The sequence below is a fragment of the Vanacampus margaritifer genome, chromosome 17 (assembly GCF_051991255.1).
Source record: "Vanacampus margaritifer isolate UIUO_Vmar chromosome 17, RoL_Vmar_1.0, whole genome shotgun sequence".
NCBI classification, from domain to species: domain Eukaryota; kingdom Metazoa; phylum Chordata; class Actinopteri; order Syngnathiformes; family Syngnathidae; genus Vanacampus; species Vanacampus margaritifer.
Window position 1 is genome coordinate 17,898,403 of NC_135448.1, and position 27,435 is coordinate 17,925,837.

Here is a 27,435-nt window from a genome sequence, read left to right on the forward strand (position 1 = left end):
GTCTTAAAGGCGCCGCGTCACCGTCTGCAGAAAAAGAAAACGAGCATCTTCCAGAAATGCTTTCCAAACTTCCGGGCCTGGTTCAACCGGCGGGACCGACTGGCACGACCGGCGCGGCCCGGCCCGCAGTGCTCTTCTGGGGCTAGAAAAAGCGAGGAGGTCGGTGAAGGCGGGCGGTTCGCCATGTTTTTTATGTTTTGTTTTATTCCAGCGGCTAGGCTAGCTAGCGTGCTAGCATATTAACGGTACATCTGTCCGGGTGGAAGGGGATTTGATTCAAATATTTTTAAATTGTGTTGCTACACACCAATATAAATTTATACTAAAATCGAATGATTTATAAGCTCGCCTTGTTGACAGCTAATTTTGATGAAGGCACACGTGTTAGACTAAGAAAATCAATAAAGGAAAATGTCACTAAAATTAATGTGAATTAATAATGGTCCTTTCTCAATTTCTGCTCAAATTTACATTGTTGGAAATTTAGGCTAGCAATTACAGTATTCAGTTGTATGAATCTAACAGGTGGATACACACGTTTCATTGTACCTTCTGCCCTCTAGTGGAAGTGCATTTAATGCTTATGATTGTCACAAGATGTGGCTGGCATAGATCGATGCACGACTATAATTAATAATGCGCTCTTGATCACCTCAGATGCAGTCCGCTTCGGTTGAGGTTGTCAGCAGCGGCGACTCGGTGGTGCAGGTGTGCTTCCCAAACTCCCAGGCCTCGGTACTGGACGGCCTGAACCAGCAGAGGGAGGACGGTCGCCTGTGCGACCTCGCCATCCACGTCCAAGGTCACGTGTTCAAGGCCCACCGCTGCGTCTTGGCCGCCTCCTCGCCGTACTTCCACGACCAGGTGAGAACACTGTCACCATTTTTTTTTCTTTTTTTTTTATCAAAAAGGTTTGGTGGACAATTGCTAATTGTCATCCTGTGAAGGTCCTGCTGAAGAACATGTCCAGCGTGTCCATCCCGGCCGTGATGGACCCGCTGGCGTTCGAGAGCGTGCTGCGCTGCGCCTACACGGGGCAACTGAGGATGCTGCGTGAGGACATCGTCAACTACCTGACGGTGGGCAGTGTCCTGCAGATGTGGCACATTGTGGACAAATGCACCGAACTCCTCAAGGAGGGCAGGGCTGCGGGCGGATCTGCGAGCGGCGGCCCAACGAGCGCCGGCGTTCTCGCTCGGGATCAAGCTCGACCGGCGGCGGCCCAAGACTCGCAGGGTTCCTACGCAAGTATGGAAAGTATAAACATTTGCTATAGTTTACGTATAGTTCTTAATATTATTAACTCATTCACTGCCATTGACGGCTATAAATGTCAAAAATTTATTTCAAAAATTTCTATTAGTTTAACATTTTTCCCACTTTTGTTAACAAGAGTAGAAAAACCTACTTTTTTTTTTATTGTATTATAACAGATATAAAATTTGTGATTGATCGTGAGTTAACGAGTGAAGTCATGCGATTAATTACAATTAAAAATGGTAATCGCCTGACGCCCCTAATTTTTAACAATCTTTTCTTTAAAAAAAAAAAAAAAGATAAAAAATGGGGTGGGGGGGGATAATTACAATTATTTTATGTATTTAAAAAAATGTTATTTTAAAGAAAAGATTATTAAAAGTTAGGGGTGTCAGGAGATTAATTTTTTAAATCGTAATTAATCGCATGACTTCACTAGTTAACTCACGATTAATCACAAATTTTATATCTGTTTTAAATGTACCCCAAAAAAATTTCTAGGTTTTCATACTCTTGTTAACAAAAGTGGAAAAAAATGTTAAACTAATAGAAATAGTTCAAATTAATTTATGACGTCTATATCCGTCAATGGCAGTAAATGAGTTAATGTTTGTAAATGCCAAAAGGTGAGTTAAACAATTGAACACTAATATTTTAGTGAATATGGTTTGTTTGTGTTGAGATTGAAAACTACCAACGACAGTTTTATTTTTTTGTAACTTAGCTTCATGGTGATATTGCCGCTTTTTGCCGGCTTGAAAATGGCGGAATTTGTGAAATGTCTCATGTCTGCGTTAGGAACCCTTCAGGAGCCCCCGCGCGGCTCCCAGCCCCCGAGCCGTCCGTCGGCGAGCGAGAGCCAGTCTCCCAGCAGCACCAACTACTTCAGCCCCGGAGCGGCCACGACCTCGGCGGGGGGAGGCGGCAGCGGCGGCGTGACCGGCGACACGCCCAGCTACTGCACGCCATCCGGAGAGGAGGCCTTCATGATAGGGGAGGGCGAGGAGGAGGAGGAGGAGGAGGAGGATGAAGATGAAGAGTACCAGCAAAAGAAGAGAGGATGCAGGAGGAAGAAATCCAACTCGGCGTCAGAGGAGGAAGTCGGCGTCAGTGACAGTTTCGGGGTTTCTTCATATCAGGTGAGCCTTAAATCTGTCTTCTGTCTGACCTCATTTTCCTTAAACCGCTCGTGTCCCACAAAGGACGGCGAGGACGCGTCCCTGCAGAGACGCCCCGCCTACATGCAGCCCAGCATCATGCCCCGCAAGCAGTGGGTGGTGGTGAAAGCCGAGCGGCCCGAGGACCAGGACCTCATCGTGGTGTCGGGCGAGGAGGGCGGCGGGGCGGAGGAGGAGGACGACGAGGACGAGGACGACGAGGACGATGAGAGGGAGCTGCCGTCCGGCCGGGAGAGGGACGGCGGCGACTTCGCCATCTCGCACGTGCGGACGCTCTCCGTGGAGGCTGGCGGGCGAGGAGATGCCGACGCGCAGGTTGATTTATTTCAATACACGCTTTTTTGTTTTGTTTGAAAAACTTTATTTATAAGACATACATATTAGGGGTGTCAAAATGAGTGCGTTAATTTGGAGTGAATTTCATTTTTTCCGCTTTTATGTTAACAAGAGTATGAAAAATATTTTATTGTACATTTAGAACAGATATCAAATTTGCGATTAATCGTGAGTTAACTATTGAAGACATTATATATAAAATGGAGCCTCCGCTAGCTTAATGCTAACACAAAATGCAAAACACCATAGACAAGCTAACGAATAGCATCTGTACATCTACAACAAAATAAAACACATTCTATTTACAAGCATGATAATAAATGTCATGTTTCTTGTCTGACATTGTCAGTCCAAAGTCAACATTTTGTCCCCTGTCCGTGCGTCCAGATGGACTACTGCCAGTCTTCCGAGGACTTCCTCAAGTTGGACGGCAGCTTGTTGGACGCGGCCATAGCTCAGCATGTCCAGGACTCGGCGGCGGGTCCGAATCCGAATCAGGGCGCCAACCGAGTCGCGTCGTCCCTGCTGGGTCAGGGCCTGACCCGCACCCAGCTCTTCCCTCTGGACATGCAGGTAATGCGTTTATTTTTATTTCATGTTTTGACACGATTTTGCTATTGTTACGCCAATTTGGCATCCCGCAGGGCAACCAGATCCTGGTCTACGGACAAACGTCTGCGCTCTCGATGGACGCCGCGCCGCCTCCTCTGAGTGGAATGATTGGCGGCGGCGCTTTTAAAAGCGTGGAGCACGGCCCCGCGGTCCCAGGCGGCGAGGGCGGGGCCGGCGGCGCCGGGGGTTCCGCAAAAGTCTTCATGTGCCACTGCGGCAAGACGTTCACGCACAAGAGCATGCGGGACCGCCACATCAACATGCACCTGGACCTGAGACCCTTCCACTGCCCCGTGTGCGCCAAGAAGTTCAAGATGAAGCATCACCTGACCGAGCACATGAAGACGCACACGGGGCTCAAGCCGTACCACTGCGCCGGTTGCGGCAGGAAGTTCATGTGGCGGGACAGCTTCATGAGGCATCGGTCGCACTGCGAGCGTCGAGGAGGAGGAAGCGAAGACGTCGCTGATGTCGCCGATGTCCTGCCCGGCCCTCACCTCCTCCTCCCGCCGGGCGAGGCAGGTCTGCGAGGAGGTGGGGTGTCCGCTACCTCCTCGCGCCTTCACCATGCTGCTCCCGCCGCTGCGTCGGGCAGCGGCATGGCGGCGGGGATGTTTGGTAGCTTGCCGTTAGAGCACGGCGTGTGCACTGATCTCGCTAACGACAGCTAGCACCGGGCCGCTAACGACTGATAGCAACAGCTTGTGACAATTGACTGCTAACAACTTAACAGCTAGTGGCAGGTAACTTCTGCTAACAACCGCTAATGACAGATAAAAGCTAATTACTGATAACTGTAGCTAACGACTAGTAGTGACTGCTATTGATTGATAACAACTGATAATGACAGCTAATGGCTGCTAACTACTGCTAGCTAGCTCATAATGGCAGCTAACGGCCACAATTGAGCTATCAGGACTGCTAATATCCTCAAACTCTGATAACAGCTAGCGACTTCGCCAGTGACTTCTCAGGACAGCTAATGACCATTAGTGACCACTAATTAGCGCTAGTGGGTGCTAATACTTGATAATGGCTGCTCGTGACTTCTAAAACTTGCTAAGGACAGCTAAATGATGATGATGGATTGTATTTATAATGCACTTTACACCAACCAAATGATTTTAAAGTGCTACAGTACGTCATTAAAATAAATACTTAGGCCAATGATGTCCGCTAATGTGCGCTATTGATTGCTAATGATTGATAATGACAATGAACAGTAGCTTACAATGCTAACAAACATGAGCTAGTGGCCTCTAATAACCAATAACGGCAGCTTGATGGGAGTTGCTAACTGCTAACAACCTAAAACAACAACTAGTGACCACTAACAACAGCAACGTGTGACAGCTAATAGCTAGTGAGCTCTCATGAAAGCTTAAAGCTAATAATAAGCGCTAGTGACCTCTCACGATGACTTAAGGACCGCTAACGAAAGCTAGTCATCGTTTACAAACAATTAGCTCAAATTAAGGTGTGCTATATCAATTGACCGTAATGCCGCTTTCAGTGTTACCAAGCGAACCGACGCAGGTCATGATCGCACCAGAGATTTATTTTGTCCTTTTGACCACACACAAAATTCCCTTAAAACTGATTTGGGAGTGTGGGTTTTTTTTTGGGTCGAGATTTGATGTGTAAGATGACATAACAATTTTAAGCTAATATGTACATTAAAAGAAAGAATTTAGACATACAAGCTGTCATTTGTTTTTAGAAATATTGCTTAAAAATTTTTCAATTTAGTAACGACGGAGATCATGTCAGCTTGTGTATTTTCCAGGCTTTTGATTGAAAAAAATTATGCTACAGAAACGTGTTAATGTGGACGCTTTTTATTTTTTTATATATATTTTTTAAGGCTGTTGTGTAAATGTTTATCATTTTCACCGTCAAAGTTGGAAAATATAAAAAATGTATATACATGTATATCTGTATATGTGCGGACATGGCTTGTTGCTAGGCAGAGTTCGTAGGGCCCGATCAGGTCTGCCCCATGGTCCAGTGCAATCTCTTAGATTAAGTGGGAGATTTTCATCTTCCCAGTTCAGCAGTTGACGTTATCGAAGGAAACATGCTAGCAACCCTTCGCACAACGTTAAATGTGCTCGCAGCACTGCATTGCTAGCACGAGGGACCTAGCGACGTAATGCCCCTTTGCGAGGATGCCATATCGAGCCGTTGAGTTTTCGTGACGTTCTTTCACACTGACATTATTATCATTTGAAACATCTTAACATACTTGAATTTTAATTTTTTTTGTCGGACTTCTACCTATTTTGCTGTGTTCAGGGGCAGACGTTGATCTGCCCGGCAACTTCAAAAAAGTGTGTGCAATACTTTATACTGTAGTAGAGATGGACAAACCATGGCCTGCTGAGTATTTACTTTTTAATAGTCCTGTCATATTTGTTGCATTTATTCATGTTTATTTTCCCTAAAATTGTTCTATGAAAATGTATTTAATATTTTTTATTTATTTTGTATTTATTCATCTAATTAAATAATTAGCAGTTAGAAAAATCATAATTAGTTTTCTTGTAAATAATTGTAAATAAAATGAACTAGTTCTTGCAACTTAATGAATGTTTAATAGTTATTCATTTTTCTAACGTTATTTCTTGATTTATTTTAAATGAATAAAACAATGAGTGAAATTAGCCATTTTAAATACACGTACATTTTTAATTGATTAATTTCTTATCATGAATTATGAATAATAAACTAAAATAAGTGATACATTAGTTATTTTATGATTTCAATAAACCTTTTAACATTTTCCAGAAACAATTAAACCACCGGAGTTTTCCCAGCACTGCTTTAGAGGGAAGGATGTTTATGTTTTTTTTCCTGATCGAAATGCAGTTGGTGATGAATGAAGTGTTGGTGATAAATCGCGCAACTATATTTTTTATTTATTTTTGTTGTTTGTAACTTGTGAGTAACGCAATACTTGACATGTTTGTGGATGGCTGGTATGGAGGCTTGTTTGTGCCAAAATTAAATCCATATAAGGCAATCAAATATTCTCTCTTGTTTTCCTGTTTGTCCCTTCTCGGATTTCGGTTTTAGAGCACTTTGAACTTTTGAGACGCACACAATAATTTGTTCTGTGACAATATGATCATATGAGCAGACCAACAAACCTAAAAGAAAGAGTTGACACTATTATTTCACCAGGGGGGAATCACTTTCGGCAGTAGAACATGGACTGCTCTAATTAATAACGTCCATTATTTATTTATTATTGAACATACTATAATACAAAACAGTATAACATCCAGAAGGAAAAGAAACTTTTACAAAAATATATTATAAAGTTCACATAAATGTAAGGTTTTGTTTGCTTGGTTGTTTGTGGAATGTCCAATGAACTATATTCCACGGAGGAGGTGGGACTTCCGGGTTTTTACCCATCAACTTTGTTTCCTTTTCCAACCTGCATCGTAGACAAGTGACGGTAGGACTCACCCACCTGGTCTTTCATGTAGTTCCACTTTCAGCCACTAGGGGTGGCACATCAGTGTTAATCTCCGTGTAAATTTCAAAGAAGAAGAACAGGAAGTTCAGATGGCGAAACATTCAAACCGAGAAGAACTTTCACTTTCGTGTTTGAACTAGCCGGACTGCAGACATCCAACTTTTCAGTTTTATTTGGGCCAGGTGGTCGGGAGGAGGAGGAGGAGGACAGAATGTTTCGGTCAGCATGTTGGACCAGCCAGCTCCACGATCTGATGGGGTGACTAAGTAGATGCATTGTTAACGGCTGATTGCTTTTGTGTGTGTGTGACGTCATCCTTCATGTAGGGTTCTGCCGCCATCTTGTGGCATTTATGTATTGTTCAGTATGTCCCGATAAACTAGCAGGCAAAATTATTCGTTTTTGAAAAAGCACACATTTATAAAAAGAAAATAAAAGCTTATTAGTAAGAGTTAGTTGTGAATACAGTACATACATATAGCAGCCATCTTCAAGCAAGGTATTTTTTTTTTTAGGTGATAATAAATAGAGATCCAATCTATGCGTGTTATACACACTTATTACAGGTAACAACTGGACCAAGTACACCAATAAATATCATAAAATACAATAATGATATTCAGAAACATTCCATAAAAGTACAGTATATGCATATTCCCTCACTTTAGCGAACACCTGAGAAATGCTACAGTAGGTAACTACCATGACCCCTCCCACCCGAGACACAGTAAAACAATAGTTGACACTTAATTATATATTTTAAAAAAACACTGATGAATAAATGAATACATACATAAATACAGTTTCTGGTTTTCTAAACTGCTACGTTGGGAGTCATCCATTACTGGATTAGTGGACACGTAAGTCAGTAGCACAGTTTGAGAGCTAAGTCGTAACATTTATGACCTCAATTTGAATATTAACTTATAATTAATTGTAATATTTCTTTCATAACTATACTGATTCATTCCCAGCAGTCTGTTCTCTTAATTTCTGAATGTTTCGCGTGGTTGCACTGATTCTACTTTTGTATGTGAATATTGGATTTTTGTTGTCCAATTAGATTTTAGCTTCTATGTTGCCACATCAGTGTAATCTGCCCATCACCTTCAGAATCAGTATTGCTGGCCAGATGAGGTTTCAACATTAGTAATGTGATTTTCCATAAAAAAAAAAAAAGAATCATATTTCAACTTCATCTTTACAGGGTCAGTGTCAGGATTCACATTCGTGTTATTTATGCTAAAACACATGCTTGCCAATTATTTGACTTCAAGCTATAATCATTTGTACACATTTCGTCCTGTTATCAGATAAATATTAATTGTGAACTGCCTTTTTAAAATGATTCCTATAATTGCAAACAAATACGCAGCCCACCAACATAATACAAAATTGGATAATATTGTTAGTGAGCCACAAATGTAGAAAAAAAAAATGCTGTGAAGGAGGTGAGGACAGCAGCGTGTGCACAACACAATAAAACAAACGGGGAGCATTAAAGCTGTGCGTATGCGCGTGCGTGTGTAATTATGATGATGATGTTATCAATGCGGCTGATCGACAGCCCAAACTTGAGGCCGGCCGGTCTTCCTCAGCCGCTACGGGAGCTCACCTGAAATGGGAAAAGTGACAGAAAGAGGGACGCGGCGTTAATTGGCTCATTCCTACAACAGCGGCAGTTTCAAAAAACCGAACCGGCCAATCAGAAGACAGGAGAAAGTCATATTGGGGAAAAATTATAATGATTGGTGTATTAATTCATAAAGTATTAATTCATCTATCGCATTAAACACATTGTAAATAAAAAAATAATAAAAAAGGGAAATATATGCATGCATATATTTTCAAATAAATAATTGGCTAATTAACTCAATCACTGTCATAAATTCATTAAAAAAAGATTATAAAAATTTTGGGGCGACAGGCGATAAACATTTTTAATTGTTATTAATCGCATTACTTGACTAATTAACTCAGGAGTAATCACAAATTTTATATCGGTTCTAAATGTGCAATTAAAAAAAATCTAGGTTTTCGTACTCTTGTTAACAAAAGTGGGAAAAAATGCTAATAGAAATAGTTGAAATGAATTTTGGACGTTTATAGCCGTCAATGGCAGTGAATGAATTAAAAAAAGCAAGAAAAGAAAACATTCAAAATTAGGGGCGTCAGGCGATTAAAATTTGTAATCATAATGAATCGCATGACTTCACTAGTCAACTCACAATTAATCACAATTTTTTATATCTGTTCTAAATGTACAATAAAGAAAATATAGGTTTTCATATTCTTGTTAACAAAAGCGGAAAAAAAAATATTAAAACTCATGGAAATAGTTTAAATGAATTTTTGACGTCTATAACCGTCAATAGCAGTGAATGAGTTAATTATGAGTCTGTCATTAGCTATAAATAATATAGGGATGCAATATTTAAATAAATAATTTGTACATATTGTTAAATAATTTGAAATTCACTTTTAGTTTCATTATTAGCAAAACCAATTTGAGCCCATCTGTCTAAGTCATTTAATGTAGCCCAGCAGCAATGAAGTCAAGTGTGTGTGTGTGCGCGTGTGTGTGTGACCTGGGCAATGTTGACCCCAGTCAGCTTCTCCAGCGCGTCGGGGAGGCGTGTCATGATGTCCAGAACCTCCCCGGACAGTTTGGCGGCCCCCACCTCGCCACCGCTGGACACCATGGTCACTTTCTTGGCTTGGCAAAGAGGCTTGCTGATCTCTTCCGCCATCTAGTGGAAGCAAACGCAAAAGCCACGCGTCAAGTACGTCCAATCAAGCCATTTGTCCCTCCCGGCCGGGTCTGGTGCCCGCCCGTCTCACCAGGGGCAACTTCTCCAGCAGCATGTCCACCATGGCGCCGGCGCCGTACTGCTGGAAGGCTTCGGCCTTCTTGGCCATCTGCTCCGCCTCCGCGCGGCCTTTGGCCTCCACGGCGAAGGCCTCCGCCTCGCCCTTAATCTGCCGGGGAGGTCAGGACGCTTTTGAAATGTTGACATTTATGACAATATGTTTGAACTTACAGAAACCTTAGGTATAAAATCAATGGCAATATTTTGTCTACATTAATTCATAAATTGACAAAACAATCATCCCCCCCCCCCCCCTTACCCTGATGGACTCCGCCTCAGCTTCTGCCTCCATGATCAGCTTGAGACTGTGAGAACACAAAACCAGGCAACAACAAAAAAAAATTAACTATTTTACACAGAAATTTTGTTTTTTTGTCAATATAATTAAATAATTGGCAAGGATTTTATAGTCAATTTTTTTTTAAATTTTTTCGTGAACAAAATAAGATGCCTTAGAAGAGCTAAGTAACGACATGTTATGTTTCTATAACTATAGTAATTATAGTGAAAATGTCCTTTTTTGTCAATAACTCTTTGACTGCCAAAAACGTTAAATAACGTTTAGTAAAATCCTATGGAGGAGTGCCAAAGACGTTAAAAGACGTTTTTTTTTCAAAACAGAGGTGAAACTAACCATTTTCTATTGTTGATTACTGAAAAACGGAATAAGGTAGAAACAAACTTTTTTTTTCTGATGAAAGATAAGAGTCCAATCTTTCATTTGGTAGTATGTTTCCATAGTCCAAACACATAATTTTCTGTGGACCTTGAAAGATCAGTCAAAAATGCTTAAATCGGCTTGCGGTATCCCTTTTCTGAAAACGTCTGGCAGTCAAAGAGGGGTTTTTAGGGGTTTATTTTAAGTGAATTTATTTCGGTATCGCTGTAATTGTCCATATAATTAAGAAAAACTAAAACTAATACAAATAAAATGAAATGTAGCATTAAAAAAATAAAAAAATAATCTACTCTTAAAAGTAATAAAATTAACTTTATTTCAAAAACAAAATTAAATTGATCTGTAATAAAAGATCAAAAATTATTATACCCCTGAAATAGGTGAATTATTTATAATCTAAAAATGTCTGAATAATAATAATAATAATAATAATAAATAAAAATACTCTTACAACTATTTTCCATTTTAAAAGTTTGCAAAAGGTGCGGCGTGACTGACCGCTGCGCCTCGGCCAGCTTCTCCAGCCGGTACTTCTCGGCCTCGGCGGGCTTCTTGACCTTGGCCTCCAGCTCCTTCTCCTTGCGCGCGATCTCCTGCTCCTGCAGCGTGATCTGCTGGCTGCGCTCCACCACCTGCACCTGCATGCGCTCCTCCTCGATGCGCTGCTTGGTCTTGGCCACCTGCAGCTGGTAGGCCATCTCCGACTCGGCCTTCTTGCTGTTCACCTCCATGTCGTACGCCGCCTTCTTCAGCTCGTAGTCGCGCTGCGCCTTGGCCATGTCGATCTCGTTCTTGTACTGCGCCGACACCTTCTCCTGCATGGCGTGCGCCTCCTGCGGGGTCGGATTTTGGTGGAATTTGAAAAAAAAAAAGGAGATCAATCACTTTCATTTCTTTTCCACCGTTAATGTCACCTATAACTCGTGCAACTCCACTAATTATTTTTTTTTTAAAATTGTGAATTCTGAACACGTTTGTCGCAAAGTAACTGCAATTGTAACTAAGTAACTATAGAAACTAACAGTAACCATGTAACTAACAGTAATGAAGTAACTGTAACAAAGTAACTGCTAAGTAATAAAAAAAAGTACACGTAATTTAAGCAATAAATGCCCTCAATTAATTATATTAATCCCAATTATAAATAATAAAACAAAAAAAATGAGTGATTATTTTTAATATAAAAATACTTTTGATATAAAATAAATCAGAAAATTACATTGATGTAATCTAATAAAAAAAATAATAATTTTAAATAATTATGAATAGAATAAATAAATATTATAATATAATGTGAAATATTATTCAAATAAACACATTTTAAATTTTTGTCTTTACATTTTCTTAATGCTTTTTGTTAAATATTGGCTAATTAATGATATTCAAGTCAATTGCAAATAAAATGCAAAAATTACCGAAGTAATAAGTACGCAAGATCAACTGTACTTAAGTAACTGCAAATAAGTAACTATAATTGTAACTAAGTAACTGTAACTAAGTAACTGTAACTACACAGCTAAGTAACTAAGCGTGACTGGTCCATTCTGAGCACAGCCACACCCCCAGGGTGTGCACACTTGTGCAACCACATTATTTGGACTGCCTTTGTGAATACAATGCCAAGAATAACAACTCAAGTGGTGCATTCTCCATTTTGACGCCTCTCACCCTGATGACGGCGTCCCTCTTGTTGAGAGCCTCGCCGATACGAGCGTCTTTTTGCACCTGCGCCGTGCGAGCCTTCCCCAGGGAGTGCAGGTAATCCTGGGCAAAAAAAAAAAAAAAAAAATTCAAATCCTAACTTCATTTTAGCGTACGCCATCAAAAAAAACACACAATGATTTGGGCATGTGCGATATGTGGGGCGGCATTTCCGGAAATGGGCGGAGTCGAGGTCTCACTACGACCTGGTCGTCGTGCACGTCTTTGAGCGTGTAGCTGACCACGCTGATGCCCATGTTGAGCAGGTCCGACGACGCCACTTTGAAAACCTGCTCCGAGAACTTCTTGCGGTCCTTGTAGATCTCCTGCGTGCGCCGAAATTCAAATCAAAATCGGATTCCTTTTCGAAGTCGTTAGCGGCTTTCAAGTCACCTCAACGGTCAGGTGCGCGATGATTGCCCTCTGGTGTCCCTCCAGCGTCTCCAAGGCGATGTGCGCGATCTCCGCCTCCGACTTGCCCATGAACATCTGGCAGGCGGCGGCCAGCATCTGCTTGTTCTGACCTTGAATCTTCATCTGTGAAGAAATCAAGATACATTTTTTTTTTTTTTTTGTAAAAGTCTCGCAGAATCTGCCGAAGTCGAACTTCCGCCTGACCTGCGCGATGCCCGTGACGGAGACGGGCACGCCGTGGCGGGTGTACACTTTGTCGCTCTTCACGTTCAGGGTCAGCGTGTTGAGGGAGATCCTGAGGAAGTAGAAATAATTGCTCTCACGTGGAATCCCCCAAAAATATTGTTGGAATAAAAAATTGTCATCGCGGGTTCCAGGTTGTCGGTCCTGCTCTTTCACAGATTTTTTGGGTTTTGTTTAGTAAAAACTCTTATTTTGGTCAGTCTTGTTTATTAAGGCTGCAATTCCACTTTTGACCACTAGAGGGCGGCGGCACACTTAGGTAGTTTGCGACTGTAAAGATGAAAGAAGAACGAAGCAGGAAGTATTTTACCCTTACAGGAAGTGACGGCTGTAAATTCATTTTTTAATGTACATGATTATTGATGTATGATGAGATGATAGATTTAGAAAATATGGGATTTGTTTACTATTGTAAACACGTAAATACACTATTACGCTGCACAATATTTTTGTGCTCTCGGTCTCATGTAATGTGTTTGTTTTATTTTAAAAGTGCCGTAAATTCTATATTCTAAGTGCATTTTATTTTCTCATTATTTAGTGACCGCAAAATATTTGGGAACGATCAGCGGCAGTTTTTGCCATGTTTTCTCGTTTACCGAATATTCACCTAACCCGAATATTTACTGCTGCTGTTATGTTTAAGGCTCGGCGTTGTTTTACCTCTGCAACTGCTGAATGCAGGGGATGACGAAGACTCGGCCTCCGGCGATCATCAGCGGAGGAGAGCGACAAAAGCCTGCAATGTGGCAGACGAGAAGACGTTATCGCAAATCCCAGCCATTCACTTTGCAGGGGTTCTCGAACCCCAGTTTGAGAACCCCTGCAAATGCATGGTGAGAGCGCGTCACCTGACACCACCATGGCTTCGTTGGGCCCACAGGTGTAGAACATGTTGGCTGGTGCGACAGCAGCCTGAAAAGCAAATTCAGGATGACTTTTTTTTTTTCTTCATGTATTTATTATTAGCAGAAGGACGGGATGGGGCTGCAATGATACAAATTAGGATTTGAGTGGCTAGATTAAGCATCATTTTAGATGACACTACCAACCTATTTTCCCTCAATGTCATTTGTTTTCACGGCCACAGCAAGAGAAACACACGTCCTGTCACAGCTAGTTGCAAAAAGTGCAATTTGAACTGCTAGATTTCGGCTACTGGACATGATTCAATATTTCAACAGTCGAACCAAAATATAGATACAATTTTGTACTGTACAAGATAAATACAACCTACAATGTGTTGTGTTTAAATTACGATATGATAACAAACTCATCTAAATGAGCATATTTCAAGTGCTTGCTTCTCCGCGCAGCCTGCAATAGAATGACGTCGTCAACGTCATCTAGCAACTTTTAGCAACAAATTAATCCGCCTCGAGCAGCATCCTCTGGAAATATGACACTGGCGCGGGGGTGGAAGCAATATTAATTCAAATGTCAAACGTTGAAAAATAACGTAAGCAACTTACCAAGCAAGGAGAATTGATGACAACCAGCGACGAGTGAGTCGAAGGGGGTTTGCGTGTGTGCGGTCGAGACAAGAACAGCGCAGACGCGTAGCAGGTGGTCGAGTAGCAAAAATAAAAATATGTATAAACGAACAGTAACAGCGATGTGGCCGCTTTACGGAGCAGATGGTAGAAAATGATGACGTGAATTCCCGGTGGCCGTAGATCGAGTGACGCAGGCGACGGCAGCTAGACGGCTACAAACGACAATGTCTGTCAACAAAACTGTACTCTGTCGCCCTCAGAAGGCCAAATGGGGGAATTACAGCAACAGTACGCCGCGATGCTCAAACGCCTGCTGTTTCTGTGATCTAATTTTCAGCCTGTAAAAAATTTACATTTCAAGTAATTTTTCATTTTAAATTACCTTTAGTCAAATCTTCGTGTTTTAAGACTTCTGGGTACACCTTTAGACATTATTTCTAGCTTTAATAATTCAAGAACAATTCAGGGTTTGTGTCACATTAAGTCAAAAATGGCGGTCAACTCGGTGAAAGGGAGATTGATTTGTGAGGATTATTTTGTTTTCGAAATGTGATGAAATGTTTGACTATACAATCTACCTAGTTTAGTGGTTTGTATGCTAGTCGCAAAAATCAGTTCCGTTTGTTTTCACCGTGTTAATAAAGCATTTGCATTGCTTTGCGCTTCAGAAATATCCTGAATGCCCGGATGGTCGTAATGTTTCGTGACCACACGGAAGGTGTCTGCATCCAAAGCGCCAGCAGGCGGCTTCGGCCGACATTTACTGAAAGCAGCCGAAAGCAGCCGAAGATTCCCGAGCGTCGCCGAGTCCCTGAAGGCGCACAAAGGCGGCATCGTCGTCGTCGTCGTTACGGGGAAAGTCTCTCTCTCTCTCTCTCTCTCTCTCTCTCTCTCTCTCTCTCTCTCGCTCTTACCTTTCCCTTTCTCATTCTCCCGTTTTCTCCAGATGGCCGCCGTGCTGTGGTGCGTTCGGCTTGGACGAGCTTGTTGAAAGAAAGGTGACAAAAAAAAAAAGGTGATTTCCATACAAGAAAGGAGCACTTTGCTGCGTTCTCGTTTCTCCAACACGACGTAAGGTAAGAACCAACTAGTGCACTGCAGCACCGTGTACTGTACCGTATGCACGATTAGGATTTTGGACTCTTGGTTTAGGGCGGATTGGTGCCATTACAAGCACCTTTAACCAATGCCCCTTTACACCCACCGTGGACTTTTACTATTACTCACACAAGCATTCATCGCCTCTATTTATGGAGTACGAGATGTATTCGTATGTAATTGTGCCACATTCATTCTACCTTTGAGGAGTTCTCATTCAAGGGCTTAGTGCTCTCTATAGATATCGTTATCTTAACATTATTTATTTCAAATGCTTCCTACACACACAGGATGCCCCCCCCCACCCCCTTCACTTCCCACCTCCCTCCATAATCTCATTACGCACAAACTTCACCAGCATCTCACTCCCATCATCCTCCATCTTTTTTTTCCATCTGGGACCTCCCAATGAGTGGGGCGGGATAGGCAGCAGGCACGCTGGTCCTGACACACCCTTGGCTGCATCACCAGCTGCATGGAGGAAGATGGGGAGGATGAGGATGAGGAGGCGGGGCCTCGTGGGACAAGAGAGGACCAAGTGACCCTCTTTTTCAATTTGGAATGAAGCCCGCTAAAATGGCGTCTGGTTTATGGATGTGGCGGTACCTTGACTTGCTTTCTTTGTGGTTTGAGCAATAAATGCCCTCAAATGTGGGCAAGGAGAGCCACAGTCGCCCATGCACTTTCAGCCATTTATCGCATGCGAAAAGCCGTCAACTACAAAATATAAACACTCTCAAGGAGATGCTGTAGATCACAACTCACAAGCAGGTTAACCTGACTCACTAGGCCACGCCCCTTAAACATATTCTTTCAGATCATTTGTATTGCTGTTATTTTAATATATTGTTATTTATATTTTAAATCACGTTTCCGTAGTGGAATGAAGTGGTACTAGAATCAAGTGTAATTGGACATCCAGTACACTAGGTGGCAGTGGCGATTTTCAGAATAGTCGGCGGGGAGCTGGGAGTGTGTAAAAAATGTCCTTCTTGGGGTGGGGGCAGAATAAAAAAATAATCATTGAGAAGCACTGCTTTAAAGTGAGATAAGAAATAGTGGTGGAATGAATTCATGGCATTTCAATGACAATGGGGGAAATTAATTAATTTGTAGCATGGCCACAAAATGAATTAACACCAAGTCAAGGTACTGTTATGGAAAAGCAAAAAAAAGCAGTAGAATCCAATTGAAAGTGTAAGTGGAGAATGATGGAAGCCCGATACCTCCTCCTCCTCCTCCTCATCGCTGAGTGACTGACTTGGCGGGATGGAAGCTGCCGACGTCAACAAAGCTGTGCTAATTGCGGCTAATTGGCAGGGGAGCAATGACCACCCGTCAGGGCGGAAACGTTTAGCCAGTCTGCGTTTGCTGCCTGCGCCTTCAGTGGGGACTTCACAACAAACAAACAAACAAAAAAACAGAAAAACTGTGATTTTGAATCATACACTTGAGTTCAAATGGTCAAATTGACATAAAATCTAAAACCGCCATAGTGATTTTGAGCCATATTTGTCCCCCCCAAATTTTTCAATAGCAAAGTCAAAAAATGCTATACACAGCATATATTACTTGATTGATTAATAAATTATCTTACAGGCTTAATGAATTATGTATAAAATATGTCATCTCAATTGCCATATTGATTTTGGTTGTTGTACGACACCACATGCCAATAGTTAATCAATCTTGCTCTGACAGTATGTTTTACATATTGTGTATTATCCAATAAACTTCATTTGTTTTCTTGATATTTTTTTCTCCTAGCCTGCGTGTTGACGATGAGAGGGATGGCGTTTGTGTTGCTTAGCAACCTGCTCTGCACGGGTAAGCATCACGGCCTGACTTTCTCCAGACGCTCGTCACAGAAATTCACCGTATTTAGATTAACCGCTCCCCCCTCGCCGTATTTTGTGCCGACTCAGTGTATCGACCACCCACGCGTGATATTGCTAGCCGTCGCTACTTTTCAAAGGCTCCGGCACCAAGGATGCTTTTAGCTCATTATCCGGATCAAATAAAACGCGAAAAGATTTGTTGAATTTAACTCTCTTTAACTCCCTCTTTTTCAGCTGCGTCGGCGTCCTTCAAAGGTAAGCTTGACCTCCACCAAGGCCCGTCAATAGCACACCTGGGACATTTTCCGCTGAGATAGTTTTGATAAATGTGAGCATGGGGGGGAAGAAAAGATATCAAAATTGTAGTCAATTCAACTTTCAAAACAAAAACAATGAAAACAGCAGGGGCCCTAAAATTGAACCCTGTGGAACACCAAATGAGAGTGGAGCAGACTAGCCACGTAGTTCACTAACCAGATTTTTTTATTTCCCTGCGGCGTCCAGTCAAGGAAGAGCACAGGACGGCTTTCTTCGGCGAAGACATCCACATGGACATCCCGCCCGGCGACTTGGGCGAGGTGGTCTTCCGTCCCAAGGCCAACAAGAGCGTCGAGGTGCCGCTCCTTCGAGCGGGAAAAGTGGTGAATCGCCGCGCCCGTCTCAATCCCTACGGCCACCTGGTGCTGGAGGACGTGCAGGAGGAGGACGAGGGCGTCTACGTGGTCAGCAGGACCGAAGGCGTGCTCAGGCGTCTCGCCCTCGACGTCCGAGGTCAACAAGAAGAAGAAAGAAAAACAGCAAATGTTTGTGTTTTGATGTTTTTGTGTGTGTGTGTGTGTGTGTGTGTTTAGATTGCGCCGTGGAGGAGGCGGTCAAGTACGGAGACACTTATTACATCCACTTGAACCAGGTGCAAGGTCCAATCAGCTTGGAGTTCAGGTAGGCCTTGATGTTGCGCACATAAAAAAAATTTAAATTTAAAATAAGCAACCACATCACTTCAGTTTCAGCTAACAAGTTTAGCTTAATGCTAACAATGTTGAAACTCTATAGACATGCTAATCATCTGAGAAATGATTTGATGATGATGATTTTGCCCTTTCGTATTTGTTTATAACAGAGAGAAAAATCTGCAAAAAATTTGCAATTTTTTAGGGTGATGTTTGAATGTATTTTTGCGTCTTTTTTTTTTTTTTTAATTGGCAAAAATAGAGCAAAAAAAGCTTGACTTTTGTAGTTTTTTTTTTCAACATAAGCTTTTTTTTTTCTTTCTTTTTTTATATTCTGGTGCCGGGCCATTTGGATTGTTTTGTGTCTTATAAGCCCATGCGGGCTGAGCATATTATAATATGCATGACACAAAAATAAAAATGTCAAATGTCATAATATCGGCCAATCAAATCAGCCGGCCAATTAATCGCTAGTAAAACCCCAAAAGAAAAAACGATGGTGGCTTCGAGGTCATTTGCAAACTCCCTCGCTGCCGTCTCAGGCCGGGTCCCGTCCACCACGGCAACCATTCGGACTTCCTGCACGCCACCGAGCCGCCGGCCGCGCTGCTCTTCCGCCACACGCTGGTGCTGGCCGACGCCTACTCCGGACGCCTGAGCGTGACGGACAAGAGCGTGGCGCTGCACTCGGTCAAGATGGCGGACGAGGGCAGCTTCACCGTGCGTGACCACGAGGGCAAAGTGCGAAGGAGGAACTGCCTGCATGTGAGAGGTGAGAGAGGCGGCGGTTCGGGACGTCCCTTGTGCCGGAAACCCGTGCCCGACCCCCTTAATGTTTCCCGTGGGAACGCAGAGCACCAGGACTTCCTGCACCCCGTCAACGGCGCCGACATGGCGGTGAAACTCTACCTACACCACGCCGAAGTGAACGTGGTCTACAGGCCCAAATCCGGCCATCAGGACCGGCCGATCTTGGAACGAGGAGTTCTGGTGACGCCGGCGGACCCCCAGCTGGGGGGCCGCGTCACCGTGGACGGATCCGAGCTGCTGGTCAAGAAGGTGCGAGGGTCTGATGAGGGTGTCTTCAAAATCACCGACCTGGGAGGATTCCCCGTGGCTCACGTTTACGTAGATGTGGTCGGTAAGAATTACCGTTGGAATGGTTTTGGATTTTTCATTAAAGTTAGTTTTAATTTTATTTGATTTTTTTGTTGTTTTAAATTCAATTAGATTTTATTCGTTTTTAGAGCGGGTGTTTTAGTTTTTTTTTTTATTATTTTTTTTAAGTGTTTCTTTTTTATTAGTTTTAGTTTTTTAATATCAAGATTTGTTGAGTGCAAGGGAAAAAAGTCACTATAAATAATAATAATAATAAATTAAATTACAATTCTCAAACACCTGTTCAACCTTCTTTTCTTTTGTACGGCTAAGCAGTAACACCGAAATAAAATACATTTAAAATACAAAAACACTATATTTGAAATAAAAAAGGAGATTTTCGCTACAATTATCGTTAGCTATTTAGTTCACTTTATAAATGTAAATATGTATTAATTGTTTTTTTAAAGCACTCTCTCTCTCTAGTTTTTATTTTATTTTGTTAACAAAAATGTGTTCTCAATTTTAGTTTGAGTTATTTTATGAGTTTTCGCTAACTATACGAACACTCGACACCTGGCCATCAGACCTAAAATGATGTTGATTGACAGATAACTTTGTCCTTAGCTTAAAGATCGACATGCTAGCAAAACTAGCATCAAGGTTGCAGTGTTATAACCTTTCAAGCCACAAATATTTGAACATAAGCGTCAATATATGTAAACAGACAAAACAAAAAACAACACTCGCAGATATATAATTTTTATCCTCTGTGAAAAATGTGGAAATCAAAATATGACTGCAGCTTACCAAGCAGTCGTGACTGTCTTCTTCATGTATAAACTCTACATTTGCTTGTATTTACTGCCCCCTGGTGGAGCTGCATGACAAATGCGCAGAATCATGATGCATAACTGTAGAATTATACATACCCTGTATATGTTTTTCATGTTAAAAAAAACACGTTACGCAACAACGTACATCACTTTTTTATACAACTGTCCATCCGGAGCATTTAGCTTTAGCTCCACTTTTTGTGCCGTGTCGCCTGGCAGCCTCCAAGCTGCCGCCGCTGACGGTTGCCGTCCTGTCGCTTCTGAGCCTGCTGGCCTTCATGCTGCTGGCGTGCCTGCTGTCCTGCCTCTACAAGGAGCACAAGAGGAGCGAGAAGAACAAGAAGCTGACGCTGCTGGCCCAGCAGGCCGGCAAGGGCGAGGAGGGCGAGGCCTTCCGACAGGTAACGCCGCGCTTTCCCGTCTCCCGGGTGCGAGATGAGGATGGGAGGTTGGATGACAGGGGTGGGCAAAAAAAAAAAAAAAAGAGAGGCAGCGTTTGAGTTTAAAAAATGCACAGATGGGCCGGGTCAGTTGTACTCGATGTTATTTTTAGAGCACTTTAAAAAAAAAATGCAGTTGAAACAAAGTGCGGTATATAAATAGAATCGAATATAAAGCACTACTACTATTGCTACTACTATGATACTAAATAAAATATTACTTGGTTGTAAATGCAAAAGTATAATTTTAAAAAGAGGAAACCAGTTGCGGACATTGGGAGGGTTGGGGGGTGGTGGTTTTAGCCCTCTCCAATAATTTTTTTTAGTCTGTTATTTCTATATATTTATTGGATGTATAATATACTGTTTATGAAATTGTCATTGTTTTAAATAATTATATATATTTTTATTTTATTTGCAATTGACTTGAATATCATTAATTATCCCCAAAAATCCATTTAGAGAATTTAAAGTGAAAATGTATTTTTTTTTAATTTTAATAATAATATTTCATATAATTTTATTATTATATTATAATACTTATATAAATATTATATTCATAATTATTTAAAATGATTATTTTAGGTACTTTTTTATTATTAGATTATATCAATGTAATTTTCAGATTTATGTTATACCAAAAGTATATCATTTATATATTAAAAATCATTTTCATTTCTTTCATTTTTTTATTTTTATTTTTTATCATTTGGATGAATATAATTAATTGATCAATTATTTTATACACTTTAATAGTAAACGTAATTTAAAAAGATATAAATAAGAATAATGAATATTCTTTCTGTTTTTTAGAATTTTATTTATAGTTGTTTTTTAATTGGTTAAAACATTTTTAATGAATAATTATTTAATTTAAAAGCAAAGGATTTTTTTTTCAGTTCATTAAAGTAAACCCAAAATATTTAAAGGGGAGGTTAAGTCAAAAATGTTGTTTCCAATTCTGTTAATGTACGCGCCCCCACTGGTGTAAACAAAACATTCTGTTAAATATTCTGTTTTGTTTGTGGAATATGAACAAAGCAGCAAAATCCTCCCATTTTGACCCATCACAGGAAGGCGGCCATTTTGCCACTTGCTGTTGACTGAAAATGACACCACAAGTGAGTGCTTAAGGGCTCAGGTAACGAGCAACCACGGCTCAGCTGTTTTCTGGGTTTGGTCATGTGACATTCGAGTCCCACGGGGCCCCTTTGCCCGCCCCTGTTGAACGATTTCCATGTGGTGGCTAATAACGTTGTCGCCTGTGCCTCTGACTTTAAGGAGCGTCAAGTGGGAGCGTCTTCCCGGTGAGACAAAGCGCGTTGCGGCTGTCTTGTTTCTGCTCTAAATGTTTGGTAGACGAACTTTTCTGGCAAATAAGATCCACGATCAACTTCCTGCTGGGTTGAATTGCCTCAAGGTCAAGCACAAGTTGATCCGCGGACTCATTTGACAAAAAGTCCAAACGTGACCGTGAGCGGATCCGGCACAAAATGTCTCCGGGATCCCGACAAGCTGCTCAGTTGCGCAATTGTGCGTCTTGAAGGAGAACTTTGTCGAAAAAAGAAAAGATCCATTTCAATCGACTTCCTGACGTCATTTGTTGAACTTTTCACACCAATTGCAAATGCATGCAAATATTCAATAATAATCTTACACTCTCCTCATTAGGATTCAAAACATGTTGAAATGGTTCTGTCCCGTTTGCTGCTGCTTGTAGATAAGGCCTTTCTTCCCTTCTTCCTTCTGTCCTACCATGTTTCTGTCTCTTCTTCCCTCCTCCATCCTTGCCTTCCTCTCTTCCTCTATTCCTTCCTTCCATTCCTTCTTCTATTCCTTCCTTCCTTCTTTTTCTTCCACCTTTTCCCTTCTGCATTCCTCTTTTCCTTCCTTCCTTACTTCTTTTCCTTTCTTCCTTCCTTTTTACCTTCCTTCCTCCATCCTTCCCTTCCTCTTTTCCTTCCACCTTTTCCCTTCTGCCTTCCTCTTTTCCTTCCTTCCTTCCTTCCTTCCTTCTTTCCCTTCTTCCTTCCTCCATCCTTCCTTCCTCTTTTCCTTCCTTCCTTCTTTTCCTTCCACCTTTTCCCTTCTGCCTTCCTCTTTTCCTTCCTTCCTTCCTTCCTTCTTTTTCTTCCACCTTTTCCCTTCTGCATTCCTCTTTTCCTTCCTTCCTTACTTCTTTTCCTTTCTTCCTTCCTTTTTACCTTCCTTCCTCCATCCTTCCCTTCCTCTTTTCCTTCCACCTTTTCCCTTCTGCCTTCCTCTTTTCCTTCCTTCCTTCCTTCTTTCCCTTCTTCCTTCCTCCATCCTTCCCTTCCTCTTTTCCTTCCTTCCTTCTTTTCCTTCCACCTTTTCCCTTCTGCCTTCCTCTTTTCCTTCCTTCCTTCCATTCCTTCTTCTATTCCTTCCTTCCTTCTTTTTCTTCCACCTTTTCCCTTCTGCCTTCCTCTTTTCCTTCCTTCTTTTCCTTTCTTCCTTCCTTTTTACCTTCCTTCCTCCATCTTTCCCTTCCTCTTTTCCTTCCACCTTTTCCCTTCTGCCTTCCTCTTTTCCTTCCTTCCTTCCTTCTTTCCTTCTTTTCCTTCCACCTTTTCCCTTCTGCCTTCCTCTTTTCCTTCCTTCCTTACTTCTTTTCCTTTCTTCCTTCCTTTTTACCTTCCTTCCTCCTTCCTTCCCTTCCTCTTTTCCTTCCACCTTTTCCCTTCTGCCTTCCTCTTTTCCTTCCTTCCTTCCTTCCTTCTTTCCCTTCTTCCTTCCTCCATCCTTCCCTTCCTCTTTTCCTTCCTTCCTTCCTTTCCTTCCACCTTTTCCCTTCTGCCTTCCTCTTTTCCTTCCTTCCTTCCTTCCTTCTTTCCTTCTTTTCCTTCCACCTTTCCCCTCTTCCTTCCTCCATCCTTCCCTTCCTCTTTTCCTTCTTTTCCTTCCACCTTTTCCCTTCTGCCTTCCTCTTTTCCTTCCTTCCTTCTTTCCTTCTTTTCCTTCCACCTTTTTCCCTTCTTCATTTTTCCCTTCCTTCCACTGTCTTTCCTTCCTTCCCTTCTTCTATTCCTTCTTTTCTTCCTTCCTTCCTCCATACTTCCCATTCTCTATTCCTTCCTTCCATCCTTCTTTTCCTTCACCTTTTTCCCTTCTTCCTTCCTTCCTCCATCTCTCTCTTCTCTTCTTCCTTCTCCTCTTTTTCCGTCATTCCTTTCCTTCCTTCCTCCCTTTCCCCCTTCTTCCTTCCTTTTTACCTTCCTTCCTTCCTCCATCCTTCCTTCCTTCCTTCGCTGCAGCAGGTGGAGCTTGGTCAATGTGTGTTGTGAACTTGTGATGTCACTTCCTGTTGTCTTTTTGTGTACACGTCCATGTGTGTTTAGCAAGTGGAAATCTGTGTTTGTGTGTCTTTCGTTGTGTTGTATGTTGTGTTGTGTTTATAAGAAGCTGTCATGTTGTCTCTTTTACAAGTGGATCTGTAACATATTCCGAGCGTTATACGAGGATTCACTGTGTGTTTCAATCTTTTACCTTATGTATGTGTGTGTGTGTGTGTGTGTGTGCGCGCGCGCAGGTGGTCCACGAGGCGTACAGCAGGTTCACAGAAGAGTCTGTCACGCAGTCGGCGTGCGACAAACCAGCTGGGGACGCCGACGTCACCATCAAGGTCAGTGTGGCGATTATGGCAAATATTAAAGCATGAAAAAAGTTATTTTATGAGCAATATTGCTCAGCCCTGCAATGACGACAGAATTTTGACTTGTGTCGTCGCATGCGTGTGAGGAGAGGAATGCATCTATAAATAATGTTGCTGGATTGTGTTCATAAATGAATGATGGTGTTTTTTTTTCACTGACCTCAATTTGGGCCACTTCCTTTATTGTGAACGCCTCCCTCTCATTCCTCCTCCATAATTCTTCAGCTTTTAAAAAAGAACACATTCAAAACGCTCGGTCTTAAATGACAAATGATGACATGTTTTGTTTGACGTTAGCCGCTAAGCTAGAACACACATATATACTTACATTTGGCCTTGGCGGAGGTCCTTTGACATTAAAAGCCAATGTAAAGGCACATACTGTATAGACACACAATTGACTGGTCACCAGTTAATGTCAGGTCACTTATAGACAAAGAATGGACTGGTCGCCAGTCAATATCAAGGCAGATATAGACAAACAATTGACTGGCCACCAATTAATGTCAGGTCATGAATAGACAAACAATGCATAGGTCACCACTCAGCACAATAGCTCATATAGACACACAATGGATTGGTCGCCACTAGTCAATGTCAATTGAATTCTCATATAGATGAACGATGGACTGGTCGCCACCTAATATCAGGCCAAATATAGACAAACAATTGACTGAAGAGAAAATGGACAATCAACTGGTCGCCAGGTAGTGTCAGTTCTCATACAGACAAACGGTGGACTGGTCGCCAGTCAATGTCAAGGTCCATACTGACAAACACTCGCCAGCTTTTTTCAAGTCACATACAGACAAACAGTGGAGTGGTTGCCACTCAATGTCAGGACACAAAGAAGGAAAGAATGGACTGGTCGCCATCTAATATACGGTCACACATGAAGTTCCGCAATTAATTCCATTCCTCTCCAAATTACTTGTATCGTTTGCGCAGGGTGTTGAAGTTCCCAAAGCGGGCGGCTACCAGGCGCTCACGTCCGACGCCAACTTCCTGGAGATGAGCGACTCCGGAGTGGACTCCGGCCTCCCCCCGGACAGCGACACGGACGGCGCCGTGACCCTCGCCTCCAACAAGCCCCTCCTCAATGCTCATTTGCCGAGCCCCGCCCCCGAGGGGGCCGTCCCAGATGGCCAGGAGGCTGCGCCGGTGCCCGACGGGGACGCCCAAACCGAGACGGCGGCCGAGGGCGGAGAAGCCGAGCGGAAGGAGGACGCAGTGCAGAGCACATAAAAGATTTCAATGCCGTTAGCGTTAGCATTAGCATTAGCATCCGTCCAGTGGTGAGCTCTTTTGGGGGAAGCACAATCACGGATCCGGACATCAGTGTTGACTACAACAAGGGTTCTCAAACCTTTTGGGTCCTCTTACATGGGAGTCATTTTTACAACTATTATTTCATGAAATGTGCTATGTTGGTATTAGTAAACATAAAAAGAAAATTAAATTTTTCTAAATATTTTTTTTAAAAAGTAGAACAAAAACAACTCATAAGATGATTTGCTACTTCTCGGCTTTTCACTTTGTTGCGTAGCGTCCGTGCGGAAACAAACTGATGTTAGCCATGCTAGTTAGCTAGTTAGCTGCATCGGTAGCAATTTAACAGAATTCTTCATAAGCACAATTTGTATGTCTTTCCTCTACCAAGTCGCCGTACTTGAAAAACTCCCCAAGAAATTATTTGGTGGACCCCAGGTGGTCCAGGGACCCCAGTTTGAGAACCAGTGGACTACAAGACTTTGCACTTAGAGCACAATTTACGACAAGAGCACAATAACAGAAGAAGAACAAAACAACTGTGCGCACGCCTTCAACACAAGCACTCGTAGTTTAATTTAGAAGAATCCAATCGCTGCATGTGAGCCCAAAACTCAACCGCTTCCGGTGAGGTCGTCTCCTTTGTTGGAAGCGACTCATCTCTAAATTAAATTGAAGCAGCATCAGGGAATCACTTTGGAATCCGGACAAGCGTGTGTTTGTGTGTGTGCAAGTTGGTAGCAGCTAATGTAAATAAAATGTCTGTAAATGTATATTAACCAACACAAAATTATAGATTTTTCTATGGCATGATTCTTATATACGTATATAAAACTATATATCTATAAAAGGCAATGCTTGAGCTTGACTAATATAAGCAATATTTCTGATAATAGCACTGACTGATATGAAATAAAATCGTCCTTTTTGCTAGCGGTTGAATACAAACGTTTTTGTCACTCTGCATGTTTTCCATCAATTTGGGCATTTAACCACATTTTCATGATGACTGCACTTATGTAGACGTTTGACTAGCGCAGGCATATGTAAATAATACAAAAGTCACTCTATTTTTGTTTGGAAAATCCAAGTGATCTTTCCCTTTCCGATGCTAAGCTAAGTGCTAATTATTTAGCCATGACTGTTTTGCTACTCTGAAAGTCTTGATTGCGGATTAGTAAATTTGAGCAACATTGGTAAGATGTTAGTTTTGATGTTTAAAATCAAAGACGTTTGGGTTGTACGTTAGCCGCCAATGCCGCCGCCATATTGGTCAGGGCAGGTCTCAACTATATGCATGGATGCAATGCCTTATGACATTTTACGATCATTTTTTTCCCCCTTACTTTGGCAAACTACCAACATATTATTAGATGTGAGGTACTCGCTAGCATAAACATTTCTTCTAGCTATTAGCATATTGGCGCATGCACTTGTTGAAGTAGTAAAGCAAGCACAGGTTTCATGAAATATTGCCATTTTGTGTGTAAATCTTGTCTTGATTCATTACAAAGGCCTGAAATGAGCTTTTGTGTGATTTAGGAGGACAATTTAGAGGTGTTTAAATCATTTCTCACTACATTAAATGTGTTCATGTATTTCCAGGTAGACCGTGCAGTTGTCGAGCAAACACGGATGTGCACAATGTTCAAGAGGTGTCACCAGTTAAATACGCGTTTTTTAGACCGTGAACTGCTTTGTGTGCATGCGACGAAAAGTCTTGTTGATGAATGTTTCATACGGATTCATATTTCTTTTCAACTCAACCACTTTGTTGTACAGCCACAAACGTTCCATTGTCAGCTGGAAAAAAACATTCCGCATTTCTACACTCAGTATGACCTTTTGCATCCTGCAGAGAGTTTTGTAGTGCTTTTCCTTTTTCTGTAATGAATGAGTAATTCAGAATAAATGCATTTTCAATACATTATTCCTGTTATTGTTTCACTTTTTGCATTTTCTT

The 27,435-nt window shown here is 41.9% G+C and overlaps 3 protein-coding genes across 6 annotated transcripts; 2 read left to right on the plus strand and 1 right to left on the minus strand.

Annotated features, from left to right (window-relative positions):
• Positions 1-20: 20 nt before the first annotated feature.
• zbtb22b (zinc finger and BTB domain containing 22b) lies at positions 21-6,410 on the plus strand. Its single transcript, XM_077549341.1, has 7 exons — positions 21-159; positions 658-864; positions 948-1,248; positions 2,056-2,396; positions 2,460-2,750; positions 3,159-3,344; positions 3,416-6,410. Exons 2-7 carry the CDS (start codon positions 658-660, stop codon positions 4,052-4,054), a joined length of 1,965 nt encoding a protein of 654 aa, XP_077405467.1. The 5' UTR covers positions 21-159; the 3' UTR covers positions 4,055-6,410.
• Positions 6,411-6,734: 324 nt separating this feature from the next.
• On the minus strand, positions 6,735-14,513 carry flot1a (flotillin 1a). Its single transcript, XM_077548765.1, has 12 exons — positions 14,247-14,513; positions 13,626-13,689; positions 13,438-13,513; positions 12,736-12,826; positions 12,511-12,654; positions 12,324-12,443; positions 12,085-12,180; positions 10,915-11,249; positions 9,997-10,042; positions 9,709-9,846; positions 9,456-9,617; positions 6,735-8,482 (listed from the first exon to the last, which is right to left on the minus strand). The coding sequence occupies exons 2-12, from the start codon at positions 13,666-13,668 to the stop codon at positions 8,462-8,464; spliced, it is 1,272 nt and encodes a 423-aa protein (XP_077404891.1). The 5' UTR covers positions 13,669-13,689; positions 14,247-14,513; the 3' UTR covers positions 6,735-8,461.
• Positions 13,448-27,402, plus strand: LOC144037345 (uncharacterized). Of its 4 annotated transcripts, XM_077548764.1 has the most exons (12): positions 14,146-14,279; positions 14,939-15,346; positions 17,136-17,195; positions 17,441-17,461; positions 17,711-17,977; positions 18,058-18,145; positions 18,699-18,928; positions 19,010-19,297; positions 20,310-20,491; positions 21,812-21,837; positions 24,081-24,173; positions 25,152-25,359. In XM_077548764.1, the coding sequence occupies exons 3-12, from the start codon at positions 17,150-17,152 to the stop codon at positions 25,216-25,218; spliced, it is 1,308 nt and encodes a 435-aa protein (XP_077404890.1). In that variant the 5' UTR covers positions 14,146-14,279; positions 14,939-15,346; positions 17,136-17,149; the 3' UTR covers positions 25,219-25,359. The 4 variants fall into 4 exon arrangements, with proteins under 4 accessions (XP_077404887.1, XP_077404890.1, XP_077404886.1 ...); XM_077548761.1 differs by lacking the exons at positions 14,146-14,279; positions 21,812-21,837 and adding an exon at positions 13,448-13,610 and having other exon boundaries at positions 25,152-27,402; XM_077548760.1 differs by lacking the exon at positions 21,812-21,837 and having other exon boundaries at positions 25,152-27,402.
• The last annotated feature ends 33 nt before the right edge of the window (positions 27,403-27,435 follow it).